The 21,715-nt window shown below is 46.5% G+C and overlaps 1 protein-coding gene across 2 annotated transcripts; it reads right to left on the bottom strand.

Moving 5' to 3' along the window:
- Positions 1 to 9,374, bottom strand: DNAJC27 (DnaJ heat shock protein family (Hsp40) member C27). Of its 2 annotated transcripts, XM_028725215.2 has the most exons (7): positions 9,159 to 9,371; positions 7,253 to 7,335; positions 5,926 to 5,995; positions 5,278 to 5,442; positions 4,963 to 5,085; positions 3,854 to 4,014; positions 1 to 2,983 (listed from the first exon to the last, which is right to left on the bottom strand). In XM_028725215.2, the coding sequence occupies exons 1-7, from the start codon at positions 9,234 to 9,236 to the stop codon at positions 2,851 to 2,853; spliced, it is 813 nt and encodes a 270-aa protein (XP_028581048.2). In that variant the 5' UTR covers positions 9,237 to 9,371; the 3' UTR covers positions 1 to 2,850. The 2 variants fall into 2 exon arrangements, with proteins under 2 accessions (XP_028581048.2, XP_028581049.2); XM_028725216.2 differs by lacking the exons at positions 1 to 2,983; positions 3,854 to 4,014 and adding an exon at positions 4,035 to 4,131 and having other exon boundaries at positions 9,159 to 9,374.
- Positions 9,375 to 21,715: the final 12,341 nt, after the last annotated feature.

Consider the following 21,715-nt stretch of genomic DNA (forward strand, 5'->3'; position numbering starts at 1 on the left):
TGTGTTTTAAATCCAATTTAATTTTGTAAAAAAATAATACATAAACTTCAAAAGAAGAAACGTTTCCTATGCAAGAACATGCAGGTGTCTGGCGTTCCAACATCTTCAGTCAGCTCACAGTAAGCTGATCCACACCTTAGGATGTATGGTGAGAGAGGCTGAGTGTAAGTAAATACCAAATAAATACAGTGCATTCAAATCCGTTTATCACACAAGGCAGGCTGAGAATGGGGTGGGTGGAGAGTAGGAACTGTTTCTGAAAAACAGGAAATGCTTTGAAAGGGATCCCTGCCTTTATGGCTTGGAGTTAAAGTCACCCTGCATTTACCTTTTTCCACTTTCAGAAGAAAAGCCTGCACTGGGAGGGAATTTTACAGAGAAATCGGTCACAAGGTCATGATCGCTGGAAGGTTCTCGGGCAGATGCAAAGAGGGAGCACACATTTGCTCCATGTCCCAGGCTTATTCTATTTCCCTGCTCATCCAAAGAGGCTGCGCAAGTGAGGATTCAACAGAGATCATGCAAAGTTGAACCATACAAGCACCCCATAAATAATGCCTTCACTAGCAAACAGGGTACCTCCCATATGCCCCGCTTAGCATGCCAGCATCACATCAAAAGTACAGGAAGCTGCTGCCCATTCTCAGGGGCAGGATCTGACCCGGATAAATCACAGTGGCATTATTGGGTGCTCTGATCTCTTCATGTTGCACTCTGGTTCTGATGGGATGGGATTTTGCCACCTTAGCAGAACAGTTTCGTTACAGAGCAAGACCTCCCGACAAAGCCTTTCCTTGTGATGGGACAGCTGCTTGCAGCTTCAATAGCCTTGTTAAACGAACACGTAAAGGCTCTGCACCCAAAATGAAGGGGGGGGGGATGATGATGCAAGAATGAAACCAAAGGGGTAAAAAAAAATGCCTTAGAAAGGAGAAAAAAGATAAATATAATTCACATTAGGAAAGATTACGTTGGATTTCCCCCACCTCCACCCTGGTTTAGTTTCATGCCTGCTGGGCTGCCCCAATAGCCAGACCTGAAGTAGAAATAAACGATATAGATCTTTGTATAGATCTACAAAGGTACCCTTTTTCTGTGGGGCAGCCCTGCACTTACAGCAGACTGATGAGGGAAAGTGACATAGCTCGTGGCAGAACACTTGCTTGGCATGCTGAATGATCACAGGTTCAATCCGTGGCATTTCTAGGTAGTGAAGGGAATGCCCCTTGTCTGAAACCCTGGAGAGCAGCTGCTACTGAATGTGGCCAACACTGAGCTGGCTGGGCCGACGGTCGGAGTACAAGGCGGCTTCCTGTGGTGCCAAGCCTGCTCTGGCTTGCACAGCCATCTTTGTTGGGGACCACACCAACTGCTGAGGGCTTGCAGTACCTTCCACATGTAGAAAAGCCTGCCCTGGAGATGGGAGTTCACAAGGTCAAAAGCTCAACAGGAGAACAAAATGGCAGGGGGAATGAAGGCAGATCTCAGTCACGCAACACCGTGGGCAGAAAACAAAGGCAGGAAAGTGCAATCGCAAGGGTATACAGCAAAACCTTCAGTTCACAGGGAATTTATATCACAAGGCATTTACAATGGTTGTTAAGACTGAGCTTCACGGGCAATTGGAGGGGAAGAAACTACAGTGGGGTTCATACAAGTCTGCAAGCTGAAAACCATTGCCCAAGACTTAAAGTGCACATGTGAATCAATATATATCTATACAAACATTGCAGGGGAGGGAATCATTTTTGGCTGGGGGTGTGTGTGTGCAAATCTCTCCCTCCATTATCTGATCAAAAGCTAAACAGTTTGCACTGAAGGCAGGCGAGAAATGCCAAGCGGTACAGTCCTGCAGTTCTCGCTCATCTCCAACTCTGACCCAAAGGTAATCCGTGAGAATGCTTCCTTTTCCCATGGTTGACACTCCAGGAAGCAGGGCTGTAGAGAGATAATCTCAGAGTCTTTCCCAGTTGGAACATTTCGGTGCTGCCTAGATAATTTTCTGAAAAGTGGCCTCGTGCGGCACCTGTAGGTGCAAATGTCACTTTATGAGTAGTCAGGCAAAGGGATGCAAAAGATGGAAACCACAGAGCCTCAGAGTGAATCCTGCTATCCCCTGTCCCTCACAAGCACATTTTCCAGTTAATCTTCCCTGCCAGACAAACCCATTGCCTTAGGAGACTGGAAGAAGGGAAATGAACAGAGGCCATGAGCAAAAGGGGATGATCCTATCTCCATCCTCTTTGCTCCTCCACTTCCAGTTATGTTTTTGAGGTGTTCTAGATAGCATGGATGGGGCAGCCCACCTCCTAAGCCACTCCTCCCTGTGCTCTGGTCTGAGTGGCTAGATGCTATGTGAGGTGACCACCTTATACAGCTATGACCATGGGCAAGGGAGGGCAGGGAACCACAGCTCACTTACTGAGGACCATTCGAAAGGAACAGGACACATTGCCAGGCATAGGGTGAGGAGGAGAAAAGGCTGGACTTAAAAGCACCAAGTTTGGGATCACAAAGTACAGAGGAGCAGCTCTTTAAACAAAGAATAAATATTTTTCAGAGTCAACTCAATCAAAAGCCAGCTTCCCTGCAGAGGAAAGTACAGCTACGGATGCATTCAGATGGATTTGGCAATCCACCACAGATGGACGAGCTGGTTGCAACAGTGCAGGAGACAGTTCTGGATGGTTGAGGTGCATGAAGGGAAACTGTCTGTAGTGGTTCCCTCTGGTTCTTGCTCCCACCATCCTTGCTCAAAAGCAACGCTTGAGGTCTCTCATTTGGACTGGAGAAGGGCAGCCCTCTCAAAAGGGATCAGCTGTCCTTGGGAGAAGCTGCTTCCTCCCTTTCTCACTTGATGTTTTTAAGCAAGGCAGTCCGTGCATTGACCACAGCTTTGAAGGCGTCCTCGCTGCCAGGAGCCATGCACTTATCCGGGTGGAGAAGCACCGCCAGCTTCCGGTAGGCCTTGTTCACCTCATCCCTGGAGGGCAAGACAGGCATTCATTAAGAGTGGCCACCACAAGCACAAGCGTAATAAGCTCCCAAAGTTATAGCTTCGCCCAAGGGCCCCTTCCCATTCTCTGTCTTCCAAATTCTCCCTTGCTGGCTTCTACAGAAATTCCAGCGGGTGCAGAATGCTGCAGCAAGGCTCCTCACGGGGTCCCTGCCATGGGTGCATATTCACCCAGTGCTTTTCCAGCTGCACTGGCTCCCGGTGGAGTACAGGGGCAGATTTAAGGTGCTGGTCTTGACCTTTAAAGCCCTTCACGGCCTAGGACCCTCATACCTACGGGACCACCTCTCCCAGTATGCCCCGTGGAGGACCTTAAGGTCCATAAATAGCAACACCCTAGAGGTCCTGGGCCCTAAGGAAGTTAGATTAGCTTCAACCGGAGCCAGGGCCTTTTCAACACTGGCTCCGGCCTGGTGGAATGCTCTGCCTCATGAGACCAGGGCCCTGCAGGATCTGATTTCTTTCCGCAGGGCCTGTAAGACAGAGTTGTTCCGCCTGGCCTTTCGCTTGAAATCAACTTGATCCCCTCCCCCTCTTTCTTTTTTCCTTTCTCCTTCTGTGATGGAACTCCTATTTGGGGACTTCCCTGGCTTTTTTCTGGCCCACGTAGGAAAAGTCTGGATGAAGATTTGACGTTTTCATCCCTAAAAAGTTTTTGATTTGAGTTTCTACTGAAATGAGGCTGCATCTTAATGTTGTATTTTAACCTTGTTTTTAAGTTGTATTTTAATTGTTTTTATATCTGGTGTTAGCCGCCCTGAGCCCGGTCTTGGCTGGGGAGGGTGGGGTATAAATAAAATTGATTATTATTACACCAGCAGGGATTGCCTCCATTACCTGGTGGCCCCTGGCTTGACACCCAGCATGTCCCAGCTGTCCTTGCTGCTGCGGATTCTTCGGATGCTGTCCGCTTGCTCCTTGGTGAAACTGACGCTCATGCTGGCCATGGGCCGCTTTCCCCCATTGTCGCACAAATCAACGATGGCAGAGTAGAAAGTCTACAAGCACACAGAAGGAACAGGTAGCAAAGTTTTGTATGTGCCCGTAGCTTGACAATCCCTATTTCATTAATGGGACCATACCTCAGTTCCTTCTGCTACCTCATATTGAGAAATCTGAAAAAGGGAGAATAGCTATAGATTTTGTGGGGAAGACCAAGACTCTTAAACCTACCACCCGCCACCCTCTCATCTCTGCTGCTGCCTCTTCCTCAGCCAGTTCCTTTTTCATCTGAAGGTGTCAGAACAGCCACTGCATGGCTCTCTGGGAGTTGCAGTGACCTTCAGACCATTCTTTGGGGTTTTCAGTTCCCTCACATCAATGGCCACTTAGCCACCCCACAGTCAAAAGGGGTTGTCTTCACCTATAATCTGCCAGACCACTGTTCCTTGTCTCTCTTGACCCCAACTCCACAAGGCCTCCCGCAGTCAGCAGGGCCAGTCTCTTGTACTACTAGCTCCTATTGTTTTACTTATTTAAAAGCGAAGGGCTGCTCATTTGAAAGTCATTGAAAACAGATGGCAACAAAATGGAATTCAAGCAATTAAGTCATTCCCTGCATTTTGACATGGGACAGGGAAAATATATTTGAGAGAAGGAAAGTGAGTGTGAATCCCCAGAGAAGGAAAATTGCAGAAGCAGCTCTAAAAATTAAAAAGTGGTGATGTGCTCAGCAGGTGCATTGTGATCAGACTCAAAGAAATGTAGAGCTGGAAGGGACCCTGAGGGTCATTTAGCCCAACCCCCTGCAAGGCAGGAATAAGCCAAACAAATTGTTTGTGGCATACAACTTCACCTTCAAGGGTAACTCTCTTGATATAATGCTTTTACAAAATGATATTTATTTCATTTGTTGCATTTATTGGAAACCTTACAGAGCGCAGACAATTGGCAGCCAAGGAAAAGGGCTGGATGAGGGCTTCTCGGTTTGACGTAGTTGGTTTTACCTGGAACATCTCGTTGATTCCTTCTCCAGTCTGAGCAGAAGTCTCAAAATAAAGGAAACCTCTGCTCTCTGCCCACAGCCGCCCCTCACTTTCGTCCACGGAACGGTGCTTGGTACAATCAACCTGAAACACAAGTAGGTGGGAGGAAGCATGATCCTGGCTCACAGCTACTGACCTAGCCTCCATGACTTTACCTAACCTTTTTAATATCCAGTAATTCACACACTGGTAAAATCTTCAAACTACATACTGTTCTTTGATTTGTGATTACAAACAAGATTTTCTACACCTTAGCCTCCTCTTGGGAATGGTTACCTTGTTGGCACAAACTACAAAGACAATATTCTCCATGTTTCCGTGTGGTCCAAGTTCCTGCTTCATCTCTGCGAGCCACGAGTCGAGGGCATCAAATGACTCCTTCAGCCCAACATCATACACCAGGATTACGCCCTGCGTGTCCTTGTAAAACTCATTGCGTACCTAACAGAGCACAGAAACAAACAAACAAACAAATGGATATTTTGGAGCAAGAGGGAAAAGAAAGAGAATGGAAAGAGAATGGCTTGGAATCTCTGGATCAGTTTCCCTTTACATGTGTGCCACTTTTCAATTGATCTGACATCATCTGTGCAGGCAGAAAAGAGCTGCTGTTGGACTGACCAGCAATCTTAGCAGATTAACTGCACCAGGACAGGCCATTATGGCTATGTACAAATTTGTTACTTTTCAGCTCTCATATAGTTACTAAGACTTAAAATAAATATCCTACAGTTACAATGACTGTAAGCCAAAATGCCCAGACAATCTATAAATGTTAAATGCAAATTAGTCAAAGCCCTCCAGCTCATGTGAGGGTATGAATTGGGTCACATTTTTCACCATGGAGCAATTTAGCTTGCCAGGACCAGAAGTCTACGGATTTATGTCCTAAACTAATGGCCAGAAAGCTGCCACCTCGCTTACCTCATAGAAGAAGGGGTGTCCAGCCATGTCAAAAATATTCACTTTGATTTCCCGATCCCGAACCTGCACTCTGAAATAAAGAGGAACACAGCCATAAGGGGCAAGTGCACACACTCCAGAGACCCTTCTTTCCCAGACCAAGTTCAACTTTTCTACAACACGGGTATTAGGCAAGCATCGCAACGCGACTGTTGAGCACAGATGAATTTTGGTGTGATCATTTAGGGCTCAGTAAAACGCTGCTGGGCTAATCTGCAAAGAAAAATTGTAACTGGATAAATGACCAGTGAAGGGTGACCCACAGGCATCCAGATTACATACAAGTGATGACCATTTTAAGGTAAAGGGACCCCTGACCATTAGGTCCACTCATGGCCGACTCTGGGGTTGCGGCGCTCATCTCGCTTTATTGGCAGAGGAAGCCGGTGTACAGCTTCCGGGTCATGTGGCCAGCATGACTAAGCCGCTTCTGGCAAACCAGAGCAGCGCACGGAAACGCCGTTTACCTTCCCTCCGAAGCGGTACCTATTTATCTACTTGCACTTTGACGTGCTTCCGAACTGGCAGGAGCAGGGACTGAAAAAGGGGAGCTCACCCCGTCACGGGGATTCAAACCGCCAACCTTCTGATCAGCAAGTCCTAGGCTCTGTGGTTTAACCCACAGCGCCACCCACATCCCCCACAGCGCCACCCACATCCCCCACAGCGCCACCCACATCCCAGAGCGCCACCCACATCCCGATGACCATTTTAGGCACACCCAATTGACGTGCAGTCACCGACGCACAGGTCCTTTAGGACCAAGAAGAGGGCAGAATGGGGGCGGAATATAACGAGGCAGGAATATAACCAAGAAGAGGGCAGAATGGGGGCGGAATATAACGAGGCAGGGTGTTGGCTGTAACGAGTGCTATTATGGCTAATAAAAATACTAGGAGATAAAAATACTAGGAGATACGTGCACTCTGTCAACATGTCCAGGGAGCAGGAATGGAACCCCCGTGCAAAATGCTTGCCACCTGTACTCTCCTTTCAATGAGGATTTTACTAGCTAATAAGGGATTGATCAGAGATGTAAAATCTGCTCCACTGGGATGTGCCCCACTTGCATGCAAAATATAACACACAACGAGATGCCCACATACACCTGTAGTTTCCCAGTAGCAATTTCCATTAATATCATAGCAACAAAATGTTGAATGATTGAAGTAAGTGAAAAATCAAAGCATGATTTCCCACCTTTCTGTTTCACACACACAATGCCTTGGTTCTTAGTTTCAGGATCTGCTGTGTCAAGTGTTCTCTATTGTGAAAGCAGGCTACTCACTTGGTGACACCATAATCGATGCCAATTGTTGCCAGGTACTTGGGCACAAACCTCTTCTCACAGTATCGCTTTATAATGCAGCTCTGAAATGCAAAAGAATGGAGATTGTTACGCAATTGGCCGAGCTGTCTATTCAACCCACTGTATTCCGTATTTCGCCAGGTTAAGTGCAAAGCACGTCTTTTTAAAACACATTATCTGTATGTGTATGTGCATGACTGGCAAATTTGATTCAACATAAGCTATTTTAAATTTTGTTTTCAATTTAAAAAGCAAAAGGGCAGTTGAAACAACCACACTTCAGTTTGATTAAACCAGGAAGCTTCTAATTAACCATAGTTTCCTATTTCATCTGAACCAGTAAACTGTGGCTAATTATAAGCATCCTAATTTGGTTATGAATTGCAGTAAAAGGAAGGAGCAAAGAGGCTATACGAGCAGGCAAAAAGTCAAGCATATCTTGCTATAATAAGTCATGATATGACTGGTTTAGAATATATGTTTTCTATTTTAAAACACCTACAATTTACATTTTCCAAAAAAACTGAGAGGATAAGTTCCCAAGTTACTGTATTACTGTTTAAACATGCTGCAATCACTCTGTATTAACTTAATAGGCAAAACAAAAACAAGAAACAGGGGTCTGCCCCTGAAATTATCATTATCAACAACAACAATGGAAGCAAAACTTCCCAAACTCGTTAAATGTCAGTGTTTGTAGAGGGGAAATGGGTGACCTATTATATTTCTACTGTTTGTGGATGAAATCCAATGGATTCCATTCCCCAGCGGCACTCAACTAAAACCAACTCAAAGAGGAATGGGTGGCCCTGTAATTATTTTCAAATGAAATGAGAAAAGATAATGATGTGTGTGTGTCCTGGTTGGATAAAACGGTGAGAGTCCGACACAAAAAGCAAAGCGGGAAACGGGTCCTCCACACGCCCCTCTCACCTAGTCTACCTCGCAGGGTTGTTGTGAGCGTGGGCGGTAATCAGAACCACGTTATGCTGCCTAAATTGAGTCCCTCGGAGGAAAGTCAGCATATAAACATTAGCATATATATATATTTATGTGTATATTTGAGTTATATTTGCATGTGTGTGTGTGTGTGTACACACAACAACAACAACAATAACAACAACAACAACAACAACCTTGATGGCAGAAAGTGAGGAGGAATTAAAGAACCTTTTAATGAGGGTAAAAAGGAAAGCACAAAATATGGTCTGAAGCTCAACATCAAAAAAACGGAGATCATGGCCACTGGTCCCATCAACTCCTGGCAAATAGAAGGGAAAGAAATGGAGGCAGTGAGAGATTTTACTTTCTTGGGCTCCATGATCACTGCAGATGGTGACAGCAGTCACGAAATTAAAAGACGAAATTAAAATGGCATGAGTTTGCAGTTTGTTAAGGGCGGCTGGACAAACCTAGACAGCATCTTAAAAAGCAGAGACATCACCTTGCCAACAAAGGTCCGTATAGTTAAAGCTATGGTTTTCCCAGTAGTGATGTATGGAAGTGAGAGCTGGACCATAAAGAAGGCTGATCGCCAAAGAATGGATGCTTTTGAATTCTGGTGCTGGAGACTCTTGAGAGTCCCATGGACTGCAAGAAGATCAAACCTCTCCATTCTGAAGGAAATCAGCCCTGAGTGCTCACTGGAAGGACAGATCCTGAAGCTGAGGCTCCAAGACTTTGGCCACCTCATGAGGAGAGAAGACTCCCTGGAAAAGACCCTGATGTTGGGAAAGATGGAGGGCCAAAGAATCAGCGCCCCATCCCACGCTAATGCCCAACTGCCATAAGGGTCAAAACGGCCCGGGGGGGGCGACTGACTGGTTGCGCGCCTTGTCACTCCCCGTCCCGCCAGCCAATAAGGCGCCTTCCTCCCCGCTCTTACCTTGCCCACCTCCGCGTTGCCCATGGAGATCACTTTGATCCTCAGCGCCTTCCGCGGCTCTTTCCGCTTCGCCTCCATCTCGCCAAGGACGCGGGCTGGACTCGCCGGGGCTCAAGGGGGCCCCTCGCCGGCCCAGGCGCCCGCCGCCGCCGCCACCGCCCCGCTCCCCATGGCCCGCTTGACGACAGCGGCGACGCGGCTGCTTAGGACCCGGCCGACGCCTCGCGAGATTTCGCGAGCTTGGCGAGAGCGGGCCGAGAAGCCGCCGCGCCACGCGAGAGCTGGGAAATCTCGCGAGAATGAACCAAAGTGGCTTCCCGCCCGCTTCTTCTCCTCAGTCCTGTTGATTCAGAGGAGAAGGCAGGCGCGCTTAGGGCTGCGTTGGGAAGCTTTGTCCCTTTTCTTTTCTTACTATTGGTTGATTTATTGCAGTCCTATTGATATATATTACAGTCCTATTGATGTACACTGTACAGTCCTTCACCTGACGATTACAGGGCAGTTCATGTAAAATTACAAAATGAGAACACAAAATGCATAATAAAAACAGAAACAGACTGATAACCCCCCTCCTGGCTTCACACAATCACATTTAAAATGCCTGGTTGAATATAATAATAATAATAATAATAATAATAATAATAATAATAATTTATTATTTATACCCTGCCCATCTGGCTGGGCTTCCCCAGCCACTCTGGGCGGCTTCCAACAAAATATTGAAATACAGTAATGCATCAAACATTAAAATCTTCCCTAAAAGAGGCACCTATATAATATAATAATAATAATAGCAGCAACAACTTTCATTACTTGCACCCCACCCATCTCACTGGGTTGCCACCTGCTCTAGGGGGCTTCCAGCATATACAGAAACACAATAAAACACTACAAACTTCCCTGTTCAGGGCTGTCTTCAGATGTCTTCTAAAAGTTGTGTAGTTCTTTATCTCCTTGACATCTGAAGGGAGCGGGTGCCACCACCAAGAAGGTCCTCTGCCTGATTCTCTGTAATCTCGCTTCTGCCAGAAGGCCCTCGGAGCTGGACCTCAGAGTCCAGGCTGGATGACAGTGGTGGAGATGCTCCTGCAGGAGTATAATGTAGAATGAAAGTGTTTTATGAATGTAGTTTTATTGCTCATTTAATGCTGTTCACTAAATAAATTCCCCGCACCTTAATGTTGGTGGTTGAGATTGTTTCCTTTTGCTCTTTTGCAAACAAAGTATAATAAGTGCATTAGCAGGTTTTTAAGTGCTGTTAGACGAACACCCAAAGGGACACCTTCAAAAGTTGGCAGCCCTGGCCTACAATATCACATACTGTCCAACATTTATCTGAAAATAGGGGCATCCTATTCCATAATAATAGTTTTCTTATTTATTTATACCCCACCCAGCTGACATTTAAAAACTTTCTTATACAGGGCTGCCTTCAGATGTCTTCTGAAGGTTGTATAGTTATTTATCTCCTTGGCTCAGGGGTCGCATAGCTCCATACCCACCAAAATTTCTCCGATTAAAATAGGGACATCCTAAGGAAAAGCAGGACATTCCGAGACGAAATCAGAAACCAGGACAGCTTCTGTAAATCCAGGACTGTCCCTGGAAAGTAAAAGGATACTTTGAGGATCTGATATCAGGCATACTTGCCTAAGGATACAACCTTGCATTAGCTTTCTATATTACAATCCAGTTAATCAGATGCTTGAAGTGTTCTCCTGAGGTATACAGTATATACATATGGTAGGGGCAGCAAGGAGTGGGGTGGTTTGTAAACAGGGAGGCCAGAAGGAAATTAAATGCAGAAATGCACGGACAATAGCTATTCACACAGACACACTTATGCTTGATACCACAGACATCTTGGCATTGGTAAGCTAATTAAACATGTAGTGTAATAAAAAAGCAACACCATTAGTTCTGATCAGTGCTATTTTTTGCCATGAATGCCTCCCTTGTTCTCTTATAACGGCAATGGCACTTTCGTGAGAGGTGCCAGGACCGAGTTTTGGTGAGTCCTGACTGGGAAAAAAAAAACCTGATCCTGTTTGTTCAGAAGTGATAGCACTGAAGCTCTTGATGGATGTGCAATTCAGCAGTTTCATGTTGCCGGCTTTGTTCCAATATGGCTACTGTAAAATCAGAATGCAAGGTGGAATTTGACTCACTTTGACTCAGAGTAGACCCACTGAAATTAATCAACCTAACTTAGTCCTGATCATTATTTTCTATGGACCTACCTTGAGTAAAAGTTAAATACTACCCAAAGTCTTTATCCCTAATCCTAAACATTGATAACTTGGAAGTCAGTCAGATTTGAAGCTGTGGAGCACATGATAGGAACCAAGAAATGGTTAGCAGCGATAACAACATCTAATTAATGCAACATGCAGTTTACATAGCAGCATGGTTACAAACTGGGGGGGAAAACGGGGGATGGAACAGACAACTCCACAAAGTCTCCATTTCAATCCCAGCCTTTTAGATCTGCCTAGTTAAATGGCATGAAATATAATGCAATGAATGATCGAGCAGTGAATTATGGAGTTCTTTTCTTCTATTCATTAAAAAAAACAAAACCAACCTTACAGATGTCCTTTGTTGTCTCCCCCCAAACCCCGCTCATCCTATCCCAGTTATATTTATAATGGTTACAAATGGCTTTGGTTGGTAGATGTCAGATAAGCCCTGTACATCTGAAGAATGCACTGATGTTTTAAATTAAATCAGGGCAATGAGTCTCTCTTTAATTCTTGCACGTCTGCAAGGTATGCTTGGGAATATTTTAGTGCCCCCTTTTCCTGCTGTAATGTGAAGGATGGACTTGATGCCTTGACATTTTCTCGCAGCACTGAGACACAGCAGGGCCGTTTATTAGTAGTCAGCCAGGTGCTTTGTGTAACGTCCACCTGGATTTAGGGGCAAACAGGACATTTGATGAAAAACAGGGTCTTCTGAAATGGGGTGGTTGATTAGAGCAGGGGCTGACCAGAGCAAAGGCATGCGTGGGGGTGCTCAAATAGTTCACATCCGGAAACCAGATGCCATTTCAGGTGAGCGCTGGACGCATAAGGAAGTTTGCAAATCATCTTGATAGTTGTTCTCTAACACTGCCCAGATGGAGCCATTAAAACTGGCCAGAGTCAATGCGAATACTCATGAGTATATTGCATCTTTAATCCATAGCTGCACTGAATTGCACCTCTAATGGTGCTATTGTCCAATTTATTTTAATTTGGGGCTATTGATTGTTGTGCGCTTTATTGCTGCAACCCACCCTGGGGTCCAGGGGAAAACAGAGTGAGGCAAATAGCGTTGGTACGAGGTCACGTTCCAGGGCCGGATTTAGGTTTGACGAGGCCCTAAGCTACTGAAGGTAATGGGGCCCTTTATATGTCCAGCTGTCCTTTGTCAACAACAAATTGTCACTGTTTTATGTGTTGAATATATGCTATATGGTAATTTATGGACCTAATAGGTATCTAAAGCCATTTGCACATACAGTGGTATCTCGGGTTACATATGCTTCAGGTTACAGACTCCGCTAACCCAGAAATAGTGCTTCAGGTTAAGAACTTTGCTTCAGGTTAAGAACAGAAATCGGGTTCTGGCGGTGCGGCGGCAGCAGGAGGCCCCATTAGCTAAAGTGGTGCTTCAGGTTAAGAACAGTTTCAGGTTAAGAACGGACCTCCGGAACAAATTAAGTACTTAACCCGAGGTACCACTATAACAAAATATGTATTTTATCAGTGTACATCCAAGTGTGTTTTTTCCTTTAATTTTTTTTGGGGGGGGCCAAGAGAGTGGGGCCCTAAGCTATGGCTTGTTTAGCTTATATGTAAATCCGGCACTGTCAAGTTCTAGGCTTGGGAGATGAAATAAAAACTTGACAGATTGCTGGGTCCAGATGCCATCCACCCAAGAGGCCTTAAAGAATTCAAATGTGAGCCGCAAGGACTCTTCTGCCACTTCTGGGTTTGAACAGAATTTAATTATTTCGATTGTGCATAGCTGGGGTGGGGGGGGATGCCTGGATTTAAAAGTTCTAACAGCCCAAATCCCCACGCTATACTGCTGCTTGCTTTTGTGACCTTAAAACTCTACTGGGGGGCTCTCTCTTTCGCTAGAGACAGTGGTGTAGCGTGGGGCGGCAGCGGAGGGGGGACTGTGGCCCCAGGTGCATAATTATGAGGGGACAAAACCAGGTGCCGCCATGGAGGCAACAGTTTCGGTGGGGATCCCCGCCCTGGCGCAGCACAGCCCTGCTTGGCTCCGCTGGGGAGGGCATTCTGGTGGTGTCAGTGGCTTGCCTGCCCTGGGCCCCAGCAACCCCCAATACGCCACTGATTAGAGAGTGAGTTTAGCCCTGCCCTTTGGATCTAAAGATCCAGCCAATTCTTTTACAGATCACCTGTGAGAGGTCTGATACGGAAGGGGGGGGCATGTCTTCTTCACCTTCTTCTTCGCTACAATATACCTATTTATTTCCGAGTCCAATTGTCAATGTCAAAAGGGACTAAAATCTATAAAATTCATAGAAAATCAACGTGCCAATTTGCTCAATTTCTCTAGGACTCCATGACACCTCCCCTATCCTCCATAATCCCTCAAGCGAGGTGTCACATACTCTCAGGAAGACCCTAATCCTGTCAAATCACTCTGCCAAGCCTTTCCTCCGGGCAATGCCAGGTGGCAGACTATGCATACATGGACCATTGTCTTCTCATCACCAGTACTCAGGATGTGCTTATCTGCGCATATCTCCAGCTCTGCATATTCCCCCCTCCCTCCTCCACATGTTAATCCTGTGTAACCCAACCTCTTCTTAATGTATTCATGATGTAATCGGTGTAACCCAACCTCTTCTTAATGTATTCATGATGTAACTGTGATGTATTTTGCACTGTATTCTGGGACATGGAGGGAAGTTTTAAAAGTTCATGTCACCCCTTTCTCGCGGTTCAATCTCGCCTTGAACCTGTTGCGCAATAAACTTGGATCTTCTGCAGCTTGCTCCTGTCTCCGGCTGAGCTCATTTTCCTCCGCAGGGACCCGCAGACTTAGTCCGACGAGCTGGGCAGCAGAGCAGCCTCGCACCCAGATTTTACCGTAACAGGTCATTAATATCTAATTTCTCCCTCACGCACAAACAAATGAAAGCTCAATAAACACCAGACATAGCCTCGACTCTATGCAAGCTTTGTGCAAGAAAATCAGGATGAACGCTCAATAAGCTTACTTGGAGGAGGCTTTCAAGCTCAACAGCGCTATTCTGAAGGAACTTGTATGTGGTTGGCTATTAAGTGCCTAATAAATTCAGGAAATAACCTCACATTAATCCAGGTCTCCCCTTTCAAATCAGAGATTCGGAAACCTGTTGTGTGTTAACTATGACTTGTGCCAGTACACATAAAGCGTGACGTCGTTAAGGCTTCGGATGGAGAAACTTGAATCTGGAGAGGGATCACATGCACCCATGGTTAGCTCCCAGTTTTCAAACCATGGTTTGCAAGGCGCCAACTTCATTATCTGTGCTCCCACAGCATTTTGGGTTTATTTTAAATTGTCCAGAACCTGAGTTTCCTAGATCAAAGCAAAACACAACCTGGGGCATCTGCAAACTAAAGTTTGTAACAGGGCTAGTTCCTGAGACTGGATTGGAGAGAAAGTAAAAGTTCGGAAAATAGATTTCCACCTGCAGGAACTCACCTCCTGCAAATGAAAGTAAGAGGACCCCGCAGTACAAAGTGGGTAGATGAGCCAATTTGACAGAACATACTTATTTTGGCAATAGATTTGTCAGAGGGAAGACTGAAGGTGAGACAGGAGCCTGCAAGGGATGGTGGAGGGAGAAAGAGAAAGAGATTTACGCCAGAAATCAATTAGTGGCATAGTCTGCATTTCACTTAAGAGCCTTTTCCGTGTCATTGCTCTTGCAAGAAGCCAGAACAAGAGACCTCCGACCAAGAATTCGCCGTTGCTGGCAGAGTTCACACATTCAAGCCCTGTGATCAATTCACAATTAGAGGCCCCAGGAGTTACGCCACCTTGAAATATCTTCTTTTCTTGTCTGGTGAAATAAAAATAGCTTTTCAAAACTGTCATATTCGGCTGCAAGAACAGAAGGGCGAAATTCCTTTGGGGTGGACCATTAAAAATTGCCCTGCTGGGTCAAGCCAAAGGTCCATCGAACCCATCCGGCTGTCTCCAGCCATCAGTCTGCAAACTTGTGGGACATTGCTATATACTGACTAAGGCAAGAGAAGATCAATGAGGCAATAGATGTGGTCACCAGTGGAGATTGGTCCAGGCCTCACTTGTCCATTTTCCTATTCCTACGTCTCAGCGTTGCACAGCAGAGCAGAAGATGTGGACCAAACTAGCATTGTTTCCCCAGTAACTTTCCCCTTCTTGGTGCCCTCCAGAGGTTTTGGATGGCAACTCTCATCAGCACAGATTGTGTTCCAAAATACGTGGAGGGTACCGGATCCTCTGAACCAAGTCTGGGGCCTGATCCTGGAGAGTCCCAGTCTGCACAGGTTCCCCCGCAACAAGCCCCATCTGGGCCGAGTCAGGGGCCTGAGCCTGCCCTGGCTCCAGATGCGGGGATGACCTCGTTGCCTTCAGCTGGGCCATTGCTTACAGCTGCTCCACTACCGGTTGGGTCAGGAGAGGCTGAGGCGGCCCCTGGGTCTAGTAACTCACTGACGTCTCTCGAGCTGCTGAGACTGAGGTCTGAGAGAAGGAGAGACCTCAGCCTCGCAGGAGGAGTGCTCGCCTTCGGGCGAGACAGGGTGGTGAGTTGCAGGGGAACAGGACCGGCCGCTACCCCGACAAAGATAAAAGGCTGTGGGACCCTGCCCCTGGTTGCGGGAGTATGTCAGGTCCTGCCTGAGATCCTGTGCCTGTCCTTGCCTGGTTTCCTGCCTCATGTCCTGCCTTGGCCCTGTCGGACTGACTCCCAGCGGAACCTTTGGATTCTGGACTGGTCCTGGACCGCGTTTCATGGGTTACCCCCAGGCCCAGCACAATGTAGAAGGAGAAGGGGACGGTGACCAATGTCTACTAGCTGTGATGGCTCATTGGTGCCTCCCCAGTTGGAGGCAGGAATGCTTTTGAGTCCCAGTTGCTGTAAACCTCAGGAGGGGAGAATGTTGCTCTTGAGCTCAGTTTTTGCTTGCTGGTGTGATAAACGTAAAGCTGCCCTTATTCCCTTATGGAGGACACAAGAGCCCTTACAGAGTCCTTTGTAGGTTCTCCATCGGTCGGAGAAAAGAACAGGCCAACCAGAGAACACTGAGAAACAAAGCAGCTCGTAAGCCTGATCTTTATTGAACTGTTGCAACAGGGTGCTCCCCTCACACACAGGAAAGGAGGAGGACCCAGAACAAAGGTGTGCCCGCCCTTATAGACATTTTTAATTGCCCGCTTGGAGTCCAAGACCACCCCCAGAAACATCCAGACTACATCACAGAAGGGGTGCAGCTCAAGACCACCCCCCTGATACATCATAACTACATCACAGAAAGGGCGGTCTACAGCATAAATCTGAGTGCGTTGTTTACCTCCTGACTGGCAGGTTACCTATTAATGCTAACTTCATTGGATACCCTGGGGACCCTGGCCAGTCTTTTGTAATGACAAATACTTAGTTCCTGAGCCAGGTCGCAGGCTCACCCTATTCATACACAGACATACCCTTAAGACAGGATTTGTGAAGGAAAAGACAATGGGGAGGCTCCCCCACCTCCTCCCTCCTTGCAGAGAAAACATTTGAAAATGGTTTCAGGGCGGTCCTCCTGTGCTGCTCCAGACATGTGGTCCACACATCTATGTATGTGCTTGGTTGGTACATTTATGAACATTTATTATATATATATACAGTGGTACCTCAGGTTAAGAACTTAATTCGTTCCGGAGGTCCGTTCTTAACCTGAAACTGTTCTTAACCTGAAGCACCACTTTAGCTAATGGGGCCTCCCGCCGCCACCGCACAATTTCTGTTCTCATCCTGAAGCAAAGTTCTTAACCTGAGGTACTATTTCTGGGTTAGCGGAGTCTGTAACCTGAAGCGTCTGTAACCTGAAGCCTCTGTAACCCGAGTTACCACTGTATCGGACCTTAATTTTTTTATTTCACTGGTTTTCTACAAGCATCTGGTTGGCCACTGTGAGAAGAGGAGGCTGGACCAGATGGGCCCACTGGCCTGATCCAAGAGGCTCTTCTTAGAAATCAGGAAGACCCATCAACTCCATCAAGATGCCGCCTGCAGCCTTTGCTCGGGTTTTAATTTCACTGTCTCTGTGGGCATTCATCCCCGCCACTTCAGCATCCGGGAAGGTGTAAGAGGTCCTTGACATTTGCTTCCTTCTCCTTGAGAGGCAGATCTTTTGAAATGTGTTTCTTTGTAAGCCATCTACTTTGGTGTTTTGCGGAACATTTCCAGGGAAGGCCATTATTTAGGAGGCTTGCAAAACAACAGTTGCGGGCTGTTGTTTGTTTTTTAACACCAGGACAATGCATCAAGGCATCGCGTGGGATGGACGTAGTCATGGCAACAGCAGCGGTACAGATAGACAGAAGACGATATGCCATTAAGTACATCACAGGGTAGCCGTCTTCATCAGTCATGCTAATCATCGCATCCAGACTGGGCCTCCTGGAAAGGAGAAGGGGGTGGACTTCCTTGTTCTTTATTTTTATTTTTATTTATTTAAAAAAATGCATTTTGAATTCATTTCAAGAAAAATAACAGTTCTGGGGAAGGGCTGGAGCTCAGTGTTAGAACATCTGCATGCAGAAGGTCCCAGGATCAAAGTCTGGTATCTCCAAATAGGACTTGGAAGGACTCCCCGCCTTAATCCATGGAGATTCACTGCTGGTTAGCATAGACATGCAATGCAGATTCACTTGAACTTAATATAGGAACAGGTAGGTAGCTGTGTTGGTTTGACGCAGTCAAAATAAAAATAAAAAAATTGTCCAGTAGTACCTTATAGACCATGGGTAGGCAAACTAAGGCCCGGGGGCCGGATCCGGCCCAATCACCTTCTAAATCTGGCCTGCAGATGGTCCGGGAATCAGCATGTTTTTACATGAGTAGAATGTGTTCTTTTATTTAAAATGCACCTCTGGGTTATTTGTGGGGCATAGGAATTTGTTCATTATTTTTTTTAAAAAAATATAGTCCAGCCCCCCACAAGGTCTGAGGGACAGTGGACCGGCCCCCTGCTGAAAAAGTTTACTGACCCTTGGTTTATGCCAACTTAGTTTGGTATAAGCTTTCATGTGCATGCACACTTATTCAGACCCTGGGATTTTCTGTCTATGAAGAAGTGTGCATGCACACAAAAGCTTATACCGGAACTAACTTAGTTGGTCTATAACAGGCATAGGCAAACTCGGCCCTCCAGATGTTTTGGGACTACGACTCCCATCACCCCTAGCTAACAGGACCAGTGCTCAGGGATGATGGGAATTGTAGTCTCAAAACATCTGGAGGGCCGAGTTTGCCTATGCCTGTTCTATAAGGTGCTACTGGACAATTTTTTATTATTATTATTAATATAGGAAGAAAGTGTGGTATGTACAATTTTTCTGGCAAAAGGTGTTTAAGGAGATGACAGAAATCACTGGGTTAAAGCTGACGAAAAGTCCAAAGGTAGCATTATTATAAATTTGTGATGGAAGGGTGGAAGGTTCGCAGGCAGGCAGGATACTGTATACCAAGTATACCAAGATTGTTAGTTCTGGTACTTCATTAACGTAGCAGAAATCAGTGGCAAAAATCCTTATTACATTGGGGGATAAGGCAAATAAATGCCTCCCGGATGCCCAGAAGCAAAGGGAATGTCCAGCTAAGCGGTTTCTTGCAGGAGAGGCTTCGCTCTGCCCTGTGCCACGTGGGAGAGGGAAAGGGAGTAGAGTATATTGGGCGGAGCTGGAGGGTGAAGCAGAGGAAGATATGTGCACTTCAGAAAGCAGCTTGAGCATTTGGTTATCGGTTTCTTGTTAAATCAAAGTACCGAGACTTGTAATGAGAAGTGTTTATTGATCCTGTCTGCACTGCCCGGACATCTGCTGAATAAACTGCCCAAGTTCTGCTTCTGCCTGGAATGGATTCCAGGATACAGCCAAAATATATATCCCCGGAGGAAAGCCTTCTGCGAGGCAGTGATGGTGAGTGGTCTCTGCACCCAACCACAGGGTGTACAGAGGAAGGTGCCTAATATTGAGTCCATCTAGCTCAGTATTGTCTACACGGACTGGCAGCGTTCTCAGGAGATGCTGGGAGTTGAGTCTGGGACTTTTGGCATACAACGCAGATGTTTTATCAGTGATCTGTGGTCCTCTGGCAGAGGCTAAGGCTGTACCACTAAGCTATGGCCCAGCTGGGCCATTCAGTCCAGTGGAGCCTACTCTGGCTGGCAGCAGCCCTCTAGGGTCTCAGTCAAGAGGTCTTTCATGTTCAGTTGCTCCTTTTGAAAAAGGGGCGTTTTTTAAAAAAACTGAAAATACCAAGATTTGCTCCTGGGACCTTCTGCGTGCAAAGCTTTCGTTCTATGGTTTTCTTCCAATAAAAGGGAAAATCATTACATTAAGATCCAAAACTGGGGGGCGGGAGGGAAGTCAAAAGGGATTATATGTTTATGTATTTAATTCATTTCTTTAAGTAAAATAGAAAATGCAAAAATGTAATTTATGAAATGCCTGTGTAGCCCCTAATCACTACTCCTGAATAAGTCTATTAGTCTTAAGGAGTCACAAACCCCACCAATTCTGCATCTCACCCTACTTATCCAGTATCCCTAAGCGGTAAATTGCTGTGCTCTGTCCCGGCTGTTGTGCTTTGCTGTCTCCCTCCCCTCTCTTCCTGTTGGATTTTCAATTAAATCTTAATGGTTGTTTATCTGGCGGGATACGGTTACTTGCCACTTTTCTTTGATTGCACACCAGGCTCTCTCACCTTCAAATCATAGAATTGGAGAGTTGGAAGGGACCCCGGGGGTCATCCAGCCCCACCCCCTGCAATGCAGGAATTAGAGGTAAATAATCTGTATAGTGGCACTGTGGTCTAAACCACTGACCCTAGGGCTTGCCAATCAGAAGGTCGGCGGTTCGAATCCCCGCAATGGGGTGAGCTCCAGTTGCTCGGTCCCTGCTCCTGCCAACCTAGCAGTTCAAAAGCACGTCACGTCAAAGTGAATAGGTACCGCTCCAGCAGAAAGGTGCTGCTCTGGTTCGCCAGAAGTGGCTTAGTCATGCTGTATGCCGGTTCCCTCAGCCAATAAAGTGAGATCAGCGCCGCAACCCCAGAGTTGGCCACGACTGGACCTAATGGTCAGGGGTCCCTTTACCTTTAACTTTTAATCTGTATAGTTAAAGCTATGGTTTTCCCAGTAGTGATGTATGGAAGTGAGAGCTGTACCATCAAGAAGGCTGATCGCCGAAGAATGGATGCTTTTGAATTCTGGTGCTGGAGGAGACTCTTGAGAGTCCCATGGACTGCAAGAAGATCAAACCTCTCCATTCTGAAGGAAAGCAGCCCTGAGTGCTCACTGGAAGGACAGATCCTGAAGCTGAGGCTCCAAGACTTTGGCCACCTCATGAGAAGAGACTCCCTGAAAAAGACCCTGATGTTGGGGAAGATGGAGGGCGCAAGGAGAAGGGGATGACAGAGGACGAGACGGTGGGACAGTGTTCTGGAAGCTACCAGCATGAGTTTGACCAAACTGCGGGAGGCAGTGGAAGACAGGAGTGCCTGGCGTGCTCTGGTCCATGGGGTCACGAAGAGTCGGACACGACTAAACAACTAAACAACAACAAAATCCCTGGCAGATGGCCACCCAACCTCAGCCTAGAAACCTCCAAGGAATGAGAGAACACAATCTCCCGAGGGAGTCTGTTCCACTATTGAACAGCTCTTGCTGTCAGAAAGTTTTTCCTGATGTTGAGTCGGAATCTTCCTTCTTGCAACTTGAAGCCACTGGTTGAGTCCTACCCTCCAGAGCAGGAGAAAACAAGCTTGCACCCTCTTCCATGTGACAGCCCTTGAGATATTTGAAGATGACTCTTGTATCTCCTCTCAGTCTCCTCTTTTCCAGGCTAAGCATACTCCTTCAACCTTTCCTCATAAGGCTTGGTTCCCAGACCTTTGATCATCCTGTTTGCCCTCCTCTGCACACCTTCCAGCTTGTCAATATCCTTCTTGAATTGTGGTGCCCAGAACTGGACACAGGACTCCAAGTGAGGCCTGGCTAAGGCACAAGTGAATGAAGCTGGGGCTGATGGGAGTTGTAGTCCAATCTGGAGGGCACCAGGTTGATGAAGGATGGAGGTGGAGGTTGCAAGAGCTAGAGCTACTTAAACTCTAATTATGGGGAAGACGTGCTACCCAAAAGTGATGCTTTTGTAATGATGCGTTTCAACTGGTGTTTTGCTAGAAATAGAACCCGGTGTGTTGCTGTTTGCAGGCAAATTGTGAGTTTATGGCCTTTGATTCCTCCTCCGTTCAGCACGGCTGGTCTTTCGGCTTGTGATGCGAGTGATGGATGGAG

This window comes from Podarcis muralis, chromosome 3 (assembly GCF_964188315.1).
Source record: "Podarcis muralis chromosome 3, rPodMur119.hap1.1, whole genome shotgun sequence".
Lineage (NCBI taxonomy): Eukaryota > Metazoa > Chordata > Lepidosauria > Squamata > Lacertidae > Podarcis > Podarcis muralis.